General features: G+C 35.7%; 2 protein-coding genes, 1 long non-coding RNA gene and 1 pseudogene across 4 annotated transcripts; all 4 read left to right on the top strand.

Moving 5' to 3' along the window:
• The first annotated feature begins 478 nt into the window (after positions 1-478).
• LOC102606815 (probable aspartic proteinase GIP2) lies at positions 479-1,967 on the top strand. Its single transcript, XM_006489246.4, has one exon. It carries the CDS (start codon positions 513-515, stop codon positions 1,818-1,820), a length of 1,308 nt encoding a protein of 435 aa, XP_006489309.1. The 5' UTR covers positions 479-512; the 3' UTR covers positions 1,821-1,967.
• A 5,470-nt stretch (positions 1,968-7,437) lies between these two features.
• Positions 7,438-9,846, top strand: LOC102607106 (uncharacterized). 2 transcript variants are annotated; one of them, XR_001509188.3, is made up of 2 exons: positions 7,438-8,325; positions 9,315-9,846. It is a non-coding gene; the product is annotated as an uncharacterized LOC102607106 (long non-coding RNA). The 2 variants fall into 2 exon arrangements; XR_003061940.2 differs by having other exon boundaries at positions 7,438-9,204.
• A 2,417-nt stretch (positions 9,847-12,263) lies between these two features.
• Positions 12,264-13,652, top strand: LOC102607786 (probable aspartic proteinase GIP2; annotated as a pseudogene).
• A 1,535-nt stretch (positions 13,653-15,187) lies between these two features.
• Positions 15,188-16,634, top strand: LOC102608082 (probable aspartic proteinase GIP2). Its single transcript, XM_006489250.3, has one exon. It carries the CDS (start codon positions 15,220-15,222, stop codon positions 16,480-16,482), a length of 1,263 nt encoding a protein of 420 aa, XP_006489313.1. The 5' UTR covers positions 15,188-15,219; the 3' UTR covers positions 16,483-16,634.
• Positions 16,635-16,901: the final 267 nt, after the last annotated feature.

The following is a 16,901-nucleotide window of genomic DNA, read 5'->3' as shown; positions in this document are numbered from 1 at the left end:
GCCTATAATAATAATTAAGATTAATATTTTCAAATACTAATTCGAAGGAAAATGCCTTTAGTTTTCTTTAGATTATGACTTTAGAATAGGATATAGGTCACATACACACATACACAACTTTGAGCCTTTGACTATTTGGTAATTTAATTAATGACATTATTTTCTTTATACATTTTTAGATTAAAATTAAATTAAAAATATTTGAAAAAATATTGCGGGTTTGGTGGATATCCATGCGGGTATCCACCGGATATAAGGTTAATACCAAACCCACCCGCATCCATATGCGGGTTTTAATTTATAATACTAAACCCGCCCGCAACGGGTAAAATTACCCGCAACGGGCGGGTTTTGGCGGGTGGGTTTGGACGGATTTGCGGGTTTGCGGGTACAATTGCCATCCCTATTCTCTACCTTTAAAAATCATTAAAAAAATAAGAATTTTAAATTGAAAAAATGCCTATAAATATCTTGGCTGCTCGCTGCTTTACAGTCCCCAGCACGTTAACCAAATGGCTCTCTCTTCCAAATTTCTTCTTTTTTGCTTTCTTCTCCTTTTCATCTCTCCTTCCATAGCCAAAACGTCTTTTAGACCAAAAGCACTAGTCCTTCCGGTTACCAAAGATGGATCAACTCTCCAATACCTCACTCAAATCAAACAAAGAACCCCTCTCGTGCCTGTGAAATTGACCCTTGATCTTGGTGGTCAGTTTCTATGGGTTGATTGTGAAAAAGAATATGTATCATCTTCCTATACATTTGCCCCTTGCCATTCAGCTCCATGCTCTCTCGCTAATGCACCTTATTGTTTTGAATGCCATGGTATTAAACCCAGGCCAGGTTGCCACAATAATACTTGCAATCTCCTGCCTGAAAACACCATAAACGGCATTAGCTTTTTCGGTGGGGTGTCCATGGATGTCGCGTCCATCCAATCCACTGATGGCAAGAATCCGGGTAAAGTCGTTTCAGTGCCTAAGCTTCTCTTTGTCTGTTCTGACTCATTTCTTTTAACAGATCTTGCAAAGGGTGTTACGGGTATGGCTGGCCTTGGAAGAACTAAAATTTCACTTCCATCCCTGTTCTCTTCTGCTTTTAGCTTTAAGAGAAAATTTGCCATTTGCTTGAGTTCCTCTACCGAAGCTAACGGCGCTGTCTTCTTTGGTGACGGCCCTTATGTTATGCTTCCTGGTGTTGATGTTTCAAAGTCTCTCACTTACACCCCACTTATCCTCAATCCTGTGACTACAGCAACTCGTACTTTTACAGACCTTCCTTCATCTGATTACTTCATTGAAGTAAAGTCTATTAAAATCAATGGACACGTCATCCCTATGAACACATCTTTGCTATCAATTGACAAAAAGGGTTTCGGTGGAACCAAAATCAGCACTATCCGTCCTTACACGGTGTTGGAATCATCAATCTACGAAGCTTTTATTGAAGCTTTCACCAAAGAGTTAGCGAAAGTCCCTAGAGTTAAACCAGTTTCACCATTTGGGGCATGCTTTAATTCTACCCACATTGGCAGAACTCGTGCTGGACCAGCTGTGCCTCAGATTGATCTAGTCTTGCAAAGTAGCAAAGCAGTTTGGAGTATTTTTGGGGCAAACTCAATGGTGCAAGTTAAAAGGGATGTTCTTTGCCTAGGTTTTGTGGACGGTGGAGTACACCCTAGGACTTCAATTGTGATAGGTGGGCATCAACTGGAAGATAATCTTCTGCAGTTTGATCTAGGCACAGCAAGGCTAGGGTTCAGCTCTTCTCTCCTGTTCCGCCAAACAACTTGCTCCAATTTCAATTTTACGTTTAATGCTTAGAGAATCTTTAATCTTCATTTCAGTTGTTTGTTCTCATTTCGTGTTTAGATAAATAAATTTTCATGTGGCCTTTCATGAATACCCCACTTTGAGTTTGGCCTTTTGGAGATTATATTAATGATTTAATGTCACTGGGCTTTTCATGAACCCACTTGAATATTGCGTTTCGGATGGAGAAATTTTTTTTTTTTTTTTAGAATAAAAGCTTAGCTTTCATTAAATCAACTTTGAAAAAGGTACAAAAGATGTGTATGACATTCGATGAACCCCATTATTGGTTCCACACTTTCTAAAGCTACTTTGGCAATCGAATGGGCCGTGCCATTATGAAGCCGAGAGGCGCGCTGCAGTGTGAGGTTCTGTAGTTCCTTTAGCTTTTCCTGGATGTCCAAAATGGTCCAACAGATCTCAGTATTACTGCTTTTTCTTCCTAAAGCCAGATCCACAGCTTCTCAGCAATCACATTCAATTATCAAAGGCACACAATTGGCAGCTTCTGCAGTTTCTATTCCCAGCTTAATTGCTTCTGTTTCTGCGGCAGTTGCATCTCCGAAGTATCTGACTTGCTTCTGAGCTACTGCTACAAAGTTTCCTTCCAAGCTTCTGATCACCACTCCTAAGCCTGCCACTTGCTCTTTTAACTTTGTTGCTGCATCCACATTAACCTTGAACCACACCGTTGGAGGAGGTTTCCAGTTCTGGTTTTCTCTGCAAGTCTGCCTTGTATAGGAGGGCAGTGATGGGAATTTAATTTTCCTATATGATTCCACTATTGCTTCTGCTTTGGCCAGTGATACTTGAGATCTTCATTCTTTCCCTCAAAGACAAAAAGATTCCTTAAGTGCCAGGTAGCCCAACATAAAGCTGTGAAGAGCTCCATTTCTGCTTTGCTTTTCTTCTCTGCTACAGTTTGAAACACGCTCAACAGATCTTTGTTAGCAAAAGCTTGGGTTTCTTCTGCAAATGCTGTGATCCTCCAAGTTTTCTGAAATGCTTTACAATTTAAGAGGGCATGAGAAACATTTTCACCTTGTTTGCCATACCATTGACACCACAGCTATTGCACAATTTTCCTTTTCCACAGGTTTTCTGCTGTTGAAAGCAGATTTCGTACTGCCCTCCACATGAATATTTGAACTTTCTCTGATAAATACAATTTCCAGATTCTATGCCACTTGGATGAACTTGTTTTTGATGAGTCTGGACAGTCATGGAATTTTAGTCTCAGAGCAACTTGGTAGCCACTCTTTACTAAGTAATTTCCATGTTTGTCATAAAGCCCATATAGATTGGTCTGGTCTTGGAGTTCTTGGCAATATAATCTTCAAGATGCAATCTGCATCCTTAAGTATGAAGTGTTGTCTGATTAATGCTTCATTCCACTTGTGCTCTGCATTAATTAAGAGGGGAATTGTAGCCTCCAGTGGCAGGGTTGGAGCTGACACTATCTTGAAAGTTGAAGGTCTAGGAATCCAGTTACAATTATAAATCTTGACTTGCTCTCCACTCTCTATTCTCCATCTTAGACCTTGATGCAGCACTTGTCTACTCCAAAGAATACTCCTCCAAATAAAAGATGGTTTATGCCCCAATTTTGCATTTAAAAAGTCTGTCTTCTTAAAGTACAAAGCCTTTAAGACTTTTGCCATAAGGGAGTCTGGAAATTGGATCAACCTTCATCCTTACTTAGCTACTAAAGTTTGATTAAAGCTTAATAGATCTCTAAACCCCATGCCCCCTTTTCTTTTGGAAGTACTCATTTTCTCCCACTTGGCCCAATGTATGCTTCTATGATCTTCCTTTGAGTTCTACCAAAACCAAGCTATTGCTCTTTGAATATCTGCACAAAAACTTAATAGAATTCTGAAAACACTCATGGCATAGGCAGGGATTGCTTGGGTGATTGCTTTGATTAAAACTTCTTTCCCTCTGCTGGAGAAAAGCTTGCTTTCCCAATTTGATATTGATTAGTATTAAAAATTGTTTAATTATCAAGCGATAATAATATCATTTTGTGCCTATGTTATAATTTATATTTGTGTTTATGCAATATATTAGGAATTATTAATAATGTTTTAAATATATCTAATTTTGTGTATTTTTGTATGTTTATTATGTAAAATATTAATTTCACATAATTCGAGTCTTCAAACAGATAAATAGAGGTTAAATTTGGATTCCGAAGGTCTGAAAACCTTAAGATCAGTCAAGATCGACTTAAAATTAGGCTTGTGTAAAAAAAAGTTGACTTTTTCTGTTGATCGAGCACTGATTGGATGATGAAATGAGCTTACAATAGATATGAGTGCATGAGATAGTTGGCAATTTTCACTAAATATCAACCGTTCATGATTCAATAGTCATAATTGTGCCACGTGGCAATGGTTGGTGAAGCAAGTTGTAGGATCCAAATCTTTGTATTCGGGTCGAACTGATCCACCCATTAACCCGCCAAATCTCAATCGTTCTTTGGCCAAATCAGACAAGTCAAATGATGCCACGTGTGATGTTGACTTTTGAAGTTTGACCAGCCGTTGGATCTTGATCTAATGGTTGTGAGGAGTACATGCATGAAGCTTATGATGGACCGCAAAACACTGGATTACGAATTTATTTTTCTATAAATAGAGCCTCATTTTTATGTTTTTAATCATCTCTCTACATCTTTCTTCTTCTCAAATTCTCGGATCTCTCCATCTCCCTATAATCTTGATTTCCAAGTATGTTTTTAATATTTTGTATAATTATTTTATTAATAAATTTATTTTTATTTTTAATTTAAGTTGTTTTTATTACTTTTAATTATGTTTAATTTAATTTTAATAATTCTTTTTTCAATTATGCTTAACTAAATAATAATAGTTAGGGTAAGGTGAAATTCTTAGGAAATAAATATGATTTAATCAAATCTTATTTTTAATTTTATAAATTAAATTATTTTCTATTTAATTTTATACATATTTTATATTTTAAAATTTTGATTTATTGTAAACAAACAAATGAATTTGGCACAATAAATACTTAATCCATCATAAAATTAAAGGAAAAATAATAATAATGTATATAATTAATCTTTTGGGCAATAATAATGGCAAGCCCAAATATTTCTCATGCCTAGACACAACACTGAGCTGGAATTTGTTCTTTATATCCTCAATCTGCCTTACTTGAGTGTTTCTACTAAAGAACATTGACAATTTTTCATAATTGAAATTTGGCCCGAGACAGCTACATATTTGTCAAAAATGAGCTTCATATTTATGCAGTCTTCAGTTGTGGCCCTTGTAAAGATAAGATTGTCATCTGCGAAGAGCAAGTGAGTGATTGCCAAGTTGTTGCTGAATTTCAGTCCCTGGATCAGCTTCTGAGTTTCTGCTTGTTGTAGCAAGTTTGAAAAGCTTTATGCACAAAGAATAAAGCAATATAAGGATAAGAGGCAGCCCTGCCTCAATCCTCTTTGTGAAAGAATCATTCCTTTGGCTACTCCATTTATCAATATTGAGAATGACGAAGGTGTAATACATCTTATAGTCAATTCAATTCATTTGGGTGAAAATCTTAGTCTCTTTATAGTATTTTCCAAGAAGCACCATTCAATTCTATCATATGCCTTACTTATGTCGAGTTTTAAGGCTACTAACCTATTTTTCCTCCCTCTGTTAAGCCTTATCTTGTGCAAACATTTATATCCTATGACAACATTATCCGTTATGAGTCTGTTTGGTATGAAGGCACTTTGTGTTGCTGAGATGATGACATGCAGCATATATTTAAGCTATTAGCTATGGTTTTTGTGATTATTCTATATATTACATTACATAAGCTAATAGGCTTAAACTCTGTTACATTTCTAGGCTTCTCAACCTTGGGCATCAGTGCAGTGTAAGTATGATTGAGAGACGCTATGTTACCACCTTCATTGAGAATATAAAGACAAGTTGCCAGCACTCTTTTGCTTATTGATTTCCAATGTTTTTTAAAAAAGGCTACTAGAAATCCATCTGGTCTGGGAGCTTGGTTGGGTACATTTGGGATAGAACTACTGATATCTCCTCGGCAGTCAAAGGTCTGTCCAGTTCCTCGTTCATCTCCTCTTTGACCTTCCTAGGCATATTTTGCAAAACAACTTCCAATTGGGCTTGTAAAGGGTTTGTTATAGTGAATAAATTTGTATAGTAGTTGCAAAACATTCTTTTTACATCTTCTTCTTCTTCTGTCCAATTTCTATTTTCATCAATTATTCCCCAAATTCTATTTTTCCTCTTTCTCCATGAAGTTTTAGCATGGAAAAACTTCGTATTTTTATCTCTTACTCGTAGCTAATCTGCTCTTAATCTCTACTTCCAATAGATTTCTTCATTTAGCAGAAAAGCATCAATCTTCTTTTCTAAGCTCTTGATTCTTTTCTCTTCTTCATAGTGTTGGTTCTGTTACTTTGCCCATTTCAACTCATTAATCATCTTCTTTAACTTCTGACTTCTGTCCCTTAACTCCTCTTTGTTCCACCACTGTAGGTGAGTCATTGTTGCCTTTGTTGCTCTTTTGAAGCTTTCAACTGCATCTTCACTATACCATCTTCTTTGCTCTACCCACTCTTGTTCCACAATCTCTCTACATTTATCATAGGAGCTCTAAAAATCCTCATAATGCACTGAAGGAAAAGTTCTTCTATTATATCTTAAGCCCCTCCCTTTTGCCATCACTTCCATCAAAATGGGGTTATGGTCCGATGTCCATGTCTCTACTGTTTCAGCTGCCGATTCTAAGAACACGTTTCTTCATTCTTGATTACACAAAAAGCAATCTAATCTCTCCACAATCAAATGTGGCTCGTATCTTTTATTGCTCGTATCTTTTATTTGACCACATTAAGGGACGCCCTTTACAACCTAAATCCACCAGGCTACAATTTCTAACAGCGTCCCTGAACATCTGCATCACGCTAGCTTCTCTATTGTTCCCTCCTATTTTTTCATGACGCCATAGTATTTCATTGAAATCTCCAAAGCATAGCCAAAACAAAGAGGATAAATTGGCTAACCTTTTTAAGAATGCCCATGTGTGGTGCTTCTGGCACGTCTCTAGGTGTCTATAGACCTCTGTACATCTCCAATAACTTCTATTTTTAGCACAAACTATTGCATCAATATGGTGCTTGCTCCATGATTTGACCTCCACAGTTAATTCTAACTTCTACATCATTGTTAAACCTCATTTTTTCCATGTTCAATTTTCAAAATTTAGCTTCTGACATTTCTCTTCCATTTGCTTACACTACAAGAAAACTGCTAACAAATGACAGACAACTTATGACAGATTCTGGGTATATCATAAAACTATGATAGACTTGTGACATAATTTTCAATTTATCATAAATTAATGATGGTTTTGTGATAGAAATATTTTCTATCATAAATTTATGATGGCTTTATGATATGATTATCATTTATCACGAACTTATGATAGAATCGTGATAGAAATTTAATCTATCAAGAAATTATGATAGAAAAATTACTTTGACCATATTTGACCCAAATTTTATACATTATTTTATTTAAAAAACAAAAGGTGTGTTTTAATAATTAAAAAAAAATGCTAGCCAAACCGTACCGTTTTGGGTACTTTAAACTTTCTTTCTTCTTTTTTTGTCCTAAGTGTTAAATGAATACACACTTAGAAAATAAAATTCTACTTCTCTTATCACACTCTCATTTTCTTCATTTTTTTTCTTTTCTTTCATTTTCTCAAGAAACCTTAACGAAATTTTCTCAGGAACCAAACAATTTACAAATCCTTCGATTCTGAAGGAAAATGCAATACAAGAGGTTGAAGCAGCATCAACAGTAGTAGCAAGCACTGGTGTAGCAAGCGCTTCTTCAATAGCGGCCTCTTAGCCACTCCTCAGCTCTAATTTCTCGTTTGCATTTTGTTTCTCGTCGCTTATGTGAATCCATTATGCCTTGATTTCGATTGTGTTTTCATAATTTCAAGCTTTGATTTGTTCGCGCTATTTAGGGTTAGCTTGTGTGATTTCGATGTTCTTGTTTGTTTTGGTTTTTAATTTTCAAGCTTTGCTAGAGTTAGGTTTTGATTATTCTTGTTTTGTAAAAATTGTTCAAATTTTTGGGTGTTTGTTCAAATTTTCAAGCTTTGTTCAATTTATTTTACTTTCCAGATGCGTATTTTCGATCTCTTCAGTCAGCTCGCTGCCGCTTCTTAATTATGTCGACAATCCATCACCAAAGGTTCACCTTTGCCGTATAAATCTAGGCTACAGCCTCTTGACTCCATTGATGAATCCTTCACTAGAGCTTTATCAGTGAAGCATTTACCTAAGCATCTGAATATTGTGTCATTGAACGACACTTATGAGGATGATAGCGTTGTGCACATTGTGATGAAGCTATGTGAGGAAGGAGAGTTGGTTGATAGGATTGTCGCCAAAGGGCATTACACTGAGCGAGTTGCTGCTGCAGTTATGAAGACCATTGTTGAAGTTGTTCAAGTTGGTTTCTGGTCTTTTATGTGTTTTGTGTTTGGCATTGCTGCGGAATTTGATGTTTATGGCCTTAAATTGAATTGGCAGTGCATGGCATTCAATTTATTTTTACCAGTTTGTAGTTAAATTGGTTAAGGTATGAAATTTATAGGTAGTGACTCAGGCTTTATACAAATGTTAAAATCAAAACTTGTTTGGAGTTGGGACGTTTTCCTTTTTCTCCCCATAAGCTTCTACTTTTTTTTATTCTTTCCTCATAAATGCTATGTTTGAGTGTTTTTATTTGGAGAGATGGATGATATTCTGTCTAAAATTTTAAATTTAAGTTCCCTTATCAAATGGACATCGGGAAGGTTTCACTTAGTTTATTCCATTTTTTTTTCTCTCTTTCTTTATCTGGTATTAAGCTTGCCAATATATTTTTTTTTTTTGCGCTGTTTAATTGATTCTTATTTCATTCAGTCTCAGATGTTAGTGACTTAAAATTTCTTATGATCTATATGGATGCACAGGAATTTGTTTGTTTATTCTGAAATCGGTTACTTCTTAGGGCTTAAATGTTTTATCTCTGTGCATCTTACCATGTACTGAGCCACTTATGACAATTCTTTCTCTCATCGATTCTTTGTACATGTATTTTTTGATCAACTTGTAGACTCTGTTTCTCGTGTTAATTCTATGATTTTCAGAAGTTATGCTCTATGTTTTTAGTGACCTCATTCTTCTAACCTGCATTTCCTTGTATGATTTTTCCACTGCAGGTGTGTCATAAGCATGGAGTCATGCATCGTGATCTCAACCCAAAAAAAATTCTATTTGTTAATAAGAAGAAAAGTTTTTCCTTAAAGGCAATTGATTTTGGGTTGTCGGTCTTCTTTAGGCCTAGTAATGTGCTATATAATTAGCAATTGCATGCCCCTGCCTGCTATTTATTCTTTTCACCTTCATTCCTTTATCTTATACTGTTCTTACCTGAAGGTTTCTCTTTTCTACAGGGGAGCAATTCAACGAGATAGTTGGAAGTCTATATTACATGGCGCTAGAGGTTTTAAAGCGTAATTATGGACCAGAAGTTGATGTCTGGAGTATGCTTTAACTCCGGAGAATTTGGAATTGGATCAACATCTGTGCCTCAAATCGATCTCGTTTTGCAGAGCAACGCAAGGTGTTGTGGAGCATCCTTGGAGCAAATTCGATAGTCCAGGTTGGCAATGATGATAATGTGTCGTGTCTGGGGTTTGTTGACGGAGGGGCACCAAGGACTTCAATTGTTATCGGAGGGTATCAATTGGAAAACAACCTTCTGCAGTTTGATTTAGCTTCTTCAAGACTTGGTTTCAGCAATTCGCTGTTGCTCCGGCGAACATTTTGTTCCAACTTCAAATTCACGTCCATTTGATTCACTAGGATGAATTCGGCTAAGTTTATCAATAGTACAATTTGAATAATGGACTCATGGTCCGTGGTTAGTTTTCATGATTAATTTTAACAGTTAACGTGCTATATGTGAACTGAGCTTTCTTTTTATTTCTACGAGGCCACGTGCTATAGTGATATAAAATGAAGACTGAAGAGAATGATAAAATCGACGTCCAGGCTTATCAGCTAGAGATCCATTATCAACTTGAATAATTTTGATAATTCCTAAAAGAGAATGATAAAATCGACGTTCAGGCTTGTCATCTAGAGATCTGTGATCAACCTGAAATATTTTTGTAATTCCTTAAAATATTGTATTATTTTGAAATGAAGGTATGAAGTGTTGATTGTTATAATATTAGTTCGCAGAACAATGTATAGTTATAAAAATAAATAATCGAAGATCTTAGACACAAATTAACCCACAAGACACTGTAATAAAATAAAACAAAACAAAGATGTGAACAGAACTAGCGTTTGGATGGCTAGCTATTGAGTTGGCTTTCAAGTCGTTCCTCAACAAGGCTCGAGCCGCCATGGATAAATCCGATCCTGCTCGCGATCCGGACGACATTGTTGACCAAAACAACGACGATGGCGCCGATGGCAATGACAAAGACAAAGACAAACCATCCGATGCTTAAATGGTCAAATTTATTAGATTATTAGTATCCAAACGATGTGCTTCCTATTTGAATTACTCTCTATTCAGCTTTAGCAGTTGTGTTCCTACATCCCATTCCCGTACTGAAGCTATATACTCTCCATTTTAAATGTTAATTTTCTTGTGATTATGATTAATCAGTCGTTTTTGAAATTTTTTTTTTTTTTAAGTGAACAGAACTTTCCCCGTTCACGCATGTGTTTTGTTATTGGTTTTCCCACTAGCATCTTGTTTTAATTTAGACAACCCAAATTTATTACAACTTGTCAACTTGTAATTTTGTATGTTGAAAATGTTCACTATCAATCAACTAAGAAATTAACGTATAGAATGTGATTCATTTTTTATTATTGTTTATTGTTAAATTTTTTTTTTAATTAAGGTCCTTGAAATTGTTTTGGGTTCTCAAAGATAGAATTACACTAGATTAACTTTTAAGATTGGATTGAATTAGATTATACTAACTAAATTATATATTACTATCCTTTATTTGGTATAATGTCGGATAAATTATTTAATGAAACAAAAAAAATAAATAGTATAATTATTTTCAAATTATATTTCTATTTTTTAATATAATATTTATATTCAATATTATTGTAAATGATAATTATATAATTTTTTATGTTTAAATTATTGAATTAAAATTTTGATATCTAATCTTCAATTAAATTCGAGTTAAAATAAATTTTATTCAAAAAATATTGATATAGGTAGTAAATTTGAATTAAAATATATATTTAATCTAACCTAAACACATGTGAAAGTGGAGATCAATAATCTCATGAATTTAAGACTAAAATTTGGACTAATTTACTAGTCTTGACAACCAAGCATAACCTTGGATTAGATTAATTGTTTTATCCTCCAAATTACAGTCTAAATGCTATCTTCTATTCTACATCCAAACATAGTCTTCAAGTCTTAGAAACATATGGGTAAATTGTAAGATAAAGCATTTTATCATGGATTTTCATTGCTTCACAATTTTTTTGGGAGAACAATAATGCTGCAGATTGTCTTGCTAATCTACATCTTAATCATGATGAGTTTTTTTTTTTTTTTTTGGGGGGGGGGGGATAATCCTCACTTAGAGATTCAACAATTCTTGTCTTAAGATGCTAATCACTTTCTGAAATATTGTTTCTTTTTATATGCTTTTATTTTGAATTTCTTTTTTTCCTATAGTTTTTCACGATGTTGTTTTCAGTGCTATGGCTTATCTTAAGATTGAGGCGCATTATGTCCCCCTAAATGGATGTGCCGATTACTCTTTCTTATTTAATAAAATCCCTCATTATGTCAAGGCTCATCAAAAGAAAATTAAGAAGCTAACACAGCCCCAAGTGTTCGCCAAGCGTTTTTTTTTTCAATTACATGAAACTATATTACAACTCATATTACATGATATTACAACTGATATTTACAAATCAGACTATTATTGAGATTCTTTTACATCAATTATTATGAAGTGGTGTTCAAATTTTTACCTTACGTCTACTTCACTCACATTTCGAAATGGATAAAATTACTTTCACTCAAATTGAGAAAGAAATTAAACCCCCACAATGCATTGTGAGGTTCGAATTCATGACCTCACAATTGTGAGGTTTGGGTTCTAACCACTAGATTAAAGCCTAACGGATCGTTTGCCAAATGATTTTTAAGTAGCTTGATTAAGTTTATTTGAATTTCCAATGCCTAATTAGGTGGTTTTCAAACACTTTATTTTAGTTTACCAACCAAATTTGAATCCTCTCTACGTTTAAAATCATTTAAAAAAAAATAAGAATTTTAAATTGAAAAAATGCCTATAAATATCTTGGCTGCTCGCTGCTTTACAGTCCACAGCACGTTAACCAAATGGCTCTCTCTTCCAAATTTCTTCTTTTTTGCTTTCTTCTCATTTTCATCTCTCGTTCCATAGCCAAAACGTCTTTTAGACCAAAAGCACTAGTTCTTCCGGTTACCAAAGATGGATCAACTCTCCAATACCTCACTCAAATCAAACAAAGAACCCCTCTCGTGCCTGTGAAATTGACCCTTGATCTTGGTGGTCAGTTTCTATGGGTTGTTTGTGAAAAAGAATACGTATCATCTTCCTATAGATTTGCTCCTTGCCATTCAGCTCCATGCTCTCTCGCTAATGCACCTTATTGTTTTGAGTGCTTTGGTACTAAACCCAGGCCAGGGTGACACAATAATACTTGCAATCTCCTGCCTGAAAACACTATAAACGGCATTAGCTTTAACGGTCCGGTGTCCATGGATGTCGCGTCTATCCAATCCACTGATGGCAAGAATCCGGGTAAAGTCGTTTCAGTGCCTAAGCTTCTCTTTGTCTGTGCTGACTCATTTCATTTAACAGATCTTGCAAAGGGTGTTACGGGTATGGCTGGCCTTGGAAGAACTAAAATTTCACTTCCATCCCTGTTCTCTTCTGCTTTTAGCTTTAAGAGAAAATTTGCCATTTGCTTGAGTTCCTCTACCAAAGCCCACGGCGCTGTCTTCTTTGGTGACGGCCCTTATGTTATGCTTCCTGGTGTTGATGTTTCCAAGTCTCTCACTTACACCCCACTTATCCTCAATCCTGTGACAACAGCAGCTCTTACTTTTACAGACCTTCCTTCATCTGATTACTTCATTGAAGTAAGGTCTATTAAAATCAATGGACACGTCATCCCTATGAACACATCTTTGCTATCAATTGACAAAAAGGGTTTCGGTGGAACCAAGATCAGCACTGTCCATCCTTACACGGTGTTGGAATCATCAATCTACGAAGTTTTTATTGAAGCTTTCACCAAAGGGTTAGCGAAAGTCCCTAGAGTTAAACCAGTTTCACCATTTGGGGCATGCTTTAATTCTACCCACATTGGCAGCACTCGTGCTGGAGCAGCTGTGCCTCAGATTGATCTAGTCTTGCAAAGTAGCAAAGTGATTTGGAGTATTTTTGGCGCAAACTCAATGGTGCAAGTCAAAGACGATGTGCTTTGCCTAGGGTTTGTTGATGGTGGAGTAAACCCTAGGACTTCAATTGTGATAGGTGGGCATCAATTGGAAGATAATCTTCTGCAGTTTGATTTGGCCACATCAAGGCTAGGCTTCAGCTCTTCTCTTCTCTTCCACCGAACAACTTGCTCCAATTTCAATTTTACGTCTAATGCTTAGAGAATCTTTAATCTTCATTTCAGTTGTTTGTGCTCATTTTGTGTTTAGAATAATAAATTTTCATGTGGCTTTTCATGAATACCCCACTTTGAGTTTTGCGTTTTGGAGATTATAGGAATGATTTAATGTCACTGGGCTTTTCATGAACCCACTTGACTTGAGTATTGCGTTATGGATGGAGATTGTATTAAAAAGGAAAAACAAGTCTGTGATGCATTTATTTATTTATAAAAAGCCGACTTATTCATTCACGAATTAGCACATGCAGAAATATGCTATATATACTAGTACTGAATCCAGAGATATCGGATGTTGTTTAGTTAGTTGCTGGAAGAATGACAGTTCGTTTCCCTTAGAAATTATTTTTATTATTTACATTTTCAATAAAATTTTTAATTGTCAATAAAGAAATAAAACGAGTCATGGAAAATCTATCAAGAGTTCGAATCAATAATGAGGATTCTCTTTTGGTTAATATCATACGGCCCCTTGTCTTTTGTATCATTTCTAATATTTACATTATGAGTACAAACTATCTTCATATATAATAGTTAATTATTTAATAAAAAGAAAAAACTTGGGACCGGGCAAACCATGGCCCAGTCTATGTCAAAATGGCATAGGCTCGGCCCATTATAAATTAGGCTTTGACCTTTCAGTTCTTGAGCCTCCTAAAGAAATAAGGCTTGAACCCAACTGTCAATCTGTCATCCATAGCAGAAACTCAAATATTTAATTAATAATTTCATTTTATCGTATAAATAATAAAAGTATTCAAAAAATTAATTTCAAACATTTCTAACTATCATTTTCCTTGAAAATTAAAAAAAAAGTTATAAATATACAATCAATCCATTATAGTTAATAAATTGGTTTATTATTGAAAGCGTTAGAAAAGTGGATTCCATAAATTTAAGTTGACAAAAGTTTAACAAATAAAAATTTAAATCATTAGTGTAAATAAAAAGGTTAGCTTAAGAGAACCCAGCTTGTTTTTTGTATACTAATAAGTAATTTTATGATCCATTCCATTGATGCAGCATTAAATGGGCCAGTTACTCCAACTCATATATCATTCAATTTTAGATTACATTATTGTTTAACAAAAACCATTTTTTTATGAGTAATGATACAGCCACAAACTCTTGTACAAACTTATTTTGTACAAACTGACGTGGCATTAATTCATTGGTTGAATGAAAATATAAATTAATAAAAATAAATCATGTGGGCCAAGTGATATTTAATTCAACCAATCTTATCATGCCACATCAGTTTGTACAAAATAAGTTTGTACAAAAGTTTGTGGCTGTATCATTACTCTTTTTTTATTTCAATAACATAATCAGCCCCTGAAAAAAAAAAGCCAAAACGAAGCACGACATGTAGTGGCCACAACAATGCCCCACGCAGGAGGTAATGTAAGCGGTGCATAGAACAAAGACAGGTCCAACCTAAGTTGCCAATCTAGAAGAAATCTTCCAGCCACCTTGACCCAGCCGAATACAACTTGCATTAAGTGAATAATTGATCAGAAAGGGGGGAAATAAAATATTGGTGACAAATTTAAGAGATCCGAGCCCCAAAATCCTATAAATAGGACATATCCCTATACGAGCAAAACACAAATAATTAAGAATATAAACATGTCGGTCGCACAGAGTTTCCTTCTTTTATGCTCTCTTCTTATTTTCTCGTTATCTCCCATCACAGCCCAAACATCATTGCGCCCCAAAGCCCTGGTTCTCCGAGTAGCAAAAGACACTGCCACTCTTCAATATGTGACCCAAATCAAGCAACGAACCCCTCTTGTGCCTGTGAAATTAACTGTCCATCTTGGCGGCAACATTCTCTGGGTTGATTGCGAGAAAGGCTACGTGTCATCTACCAATAAAACAGCCCGCTGTGGCTCAGCTCAGTGCAATCTTGCTAATGCTAAAGCTTGTGGAGGTGGCATTTGTGGCGCTGGCCCGGATAACCCCATCTCAAACACTGGGACACATGGTGACATACGCATAGATGTTTTGTCCATCCAGTCTACCGACGGCCGTAATCCTGGTAGAGCTGTTACGGTGCCTAATTTTATCTTCCTTTGTGGTTCAGAATTTGTCTTACAAGGCCTTGCTAGTGGCGTTGTGGGTATTGCTGGCCTTGGAAGGAGTAAAGTTGCGTTGCCTTCACAACTTGCTGCTGCTTTTAGCCTCAAAAGAAAATTCGCACTTTGCTTGAGTCCTTTTGATGATGGTGCCATCGTTTTTGGCGATGGACCTTATTATGATCTTAATAATTTCGATGTCTCCAAGAATCTTAAATATACCCCGCTTTTCATCAACAAAGTAAACACGGCCTCAGGTTTCTTGGGTGAGCCTTCAGTTGAATACTTCATTGGTGTCACATCCGTTCATGTTAACGGAAAAGCTGTCCCATTAAACAAAACATTGCTATCTATTGATAACGAAGGTGTTGGTGGAACAAAGATCAGCACCGTCAATCCTTACACAGTCCTGGAAACTTCAATCTACAAGGCTCTTGTTCAAGCCTTTGCTAGTGCCATGCCTAAAGTCGCCAGAGTGGCTCCTGTGGCACCATTCGGGGCATGTTTTAGACTGCAAGACATTGGTTTCACCCGTATAGGCCCAGTCGTGCCTCAAATAGATCTGGTTTTGCAGAACAAGAACGTGGTTTGGAGTATCCATGGACAAAACTCAATGGTGCAGATTGGCGGCGATGCGTTGTGCTTGGGGTTTGTGGATGGAGGAGTAAACCCTAGGACTTCCATTGTCATTGGAGCGCGCCAGCTGGAAAACTATCTGCTTCAGTTTGATTTAGCTACTTCAAGACTTGGCTTCAGCGACTCACTACTGTTCGAGCGAGCCACTTGCACCTTCAACTTTACATCCATTGCATAATAATTTTAAGCATGTTTGCCTGTTATTTGTGTGATGAATAAAATGGTCATGGACCAATGATTCGACGCAATGGTCAGACCAAATAATGTACCTTGCTGCACTTGATCAATTTAATTTATTATTAAGAGAATAAAAGATATATTTTTGAAGTATATGCTGCGAATTGTGGTGATAATCATATCTGTGACCTTACAAAATTGGGAGGCCCCCCAGAACTCATTTCTAGTCTTATCCATATTTCTGATTTGAAAGATTTTGTAACGAGTCAATTTCTTTATTATCTTTAATTTACAAATTACAAGATAATTTTTTTTTTATCACTATAGAAACTACTGGGTCAATAATGCTTCTAGCTGTATAGCTCACAAAATCTAAAGAAGTTTGGCAGCACATAGCTTAGATAAGGATTTTATAATTAA

This window comes from Citrus sinensis, chromosome 1, assembly GCF_022201045.2.
Source record: "Citrus sinensis cultivar Valencia sweet orange chromosome 1, DVS_A1.0, whole genome shotgun sequence".
In the NCBI taxonomy this organism is placed as follows: Eukaryota; Viridiplantae; Streptophyta; class Magnoliopsida; order Sapindales; family Rutaceae; genus Citrus; species Citrus sinensis.
This window is presented reverse-complemented; position numbering and strand designations above follow the sequence as displayed.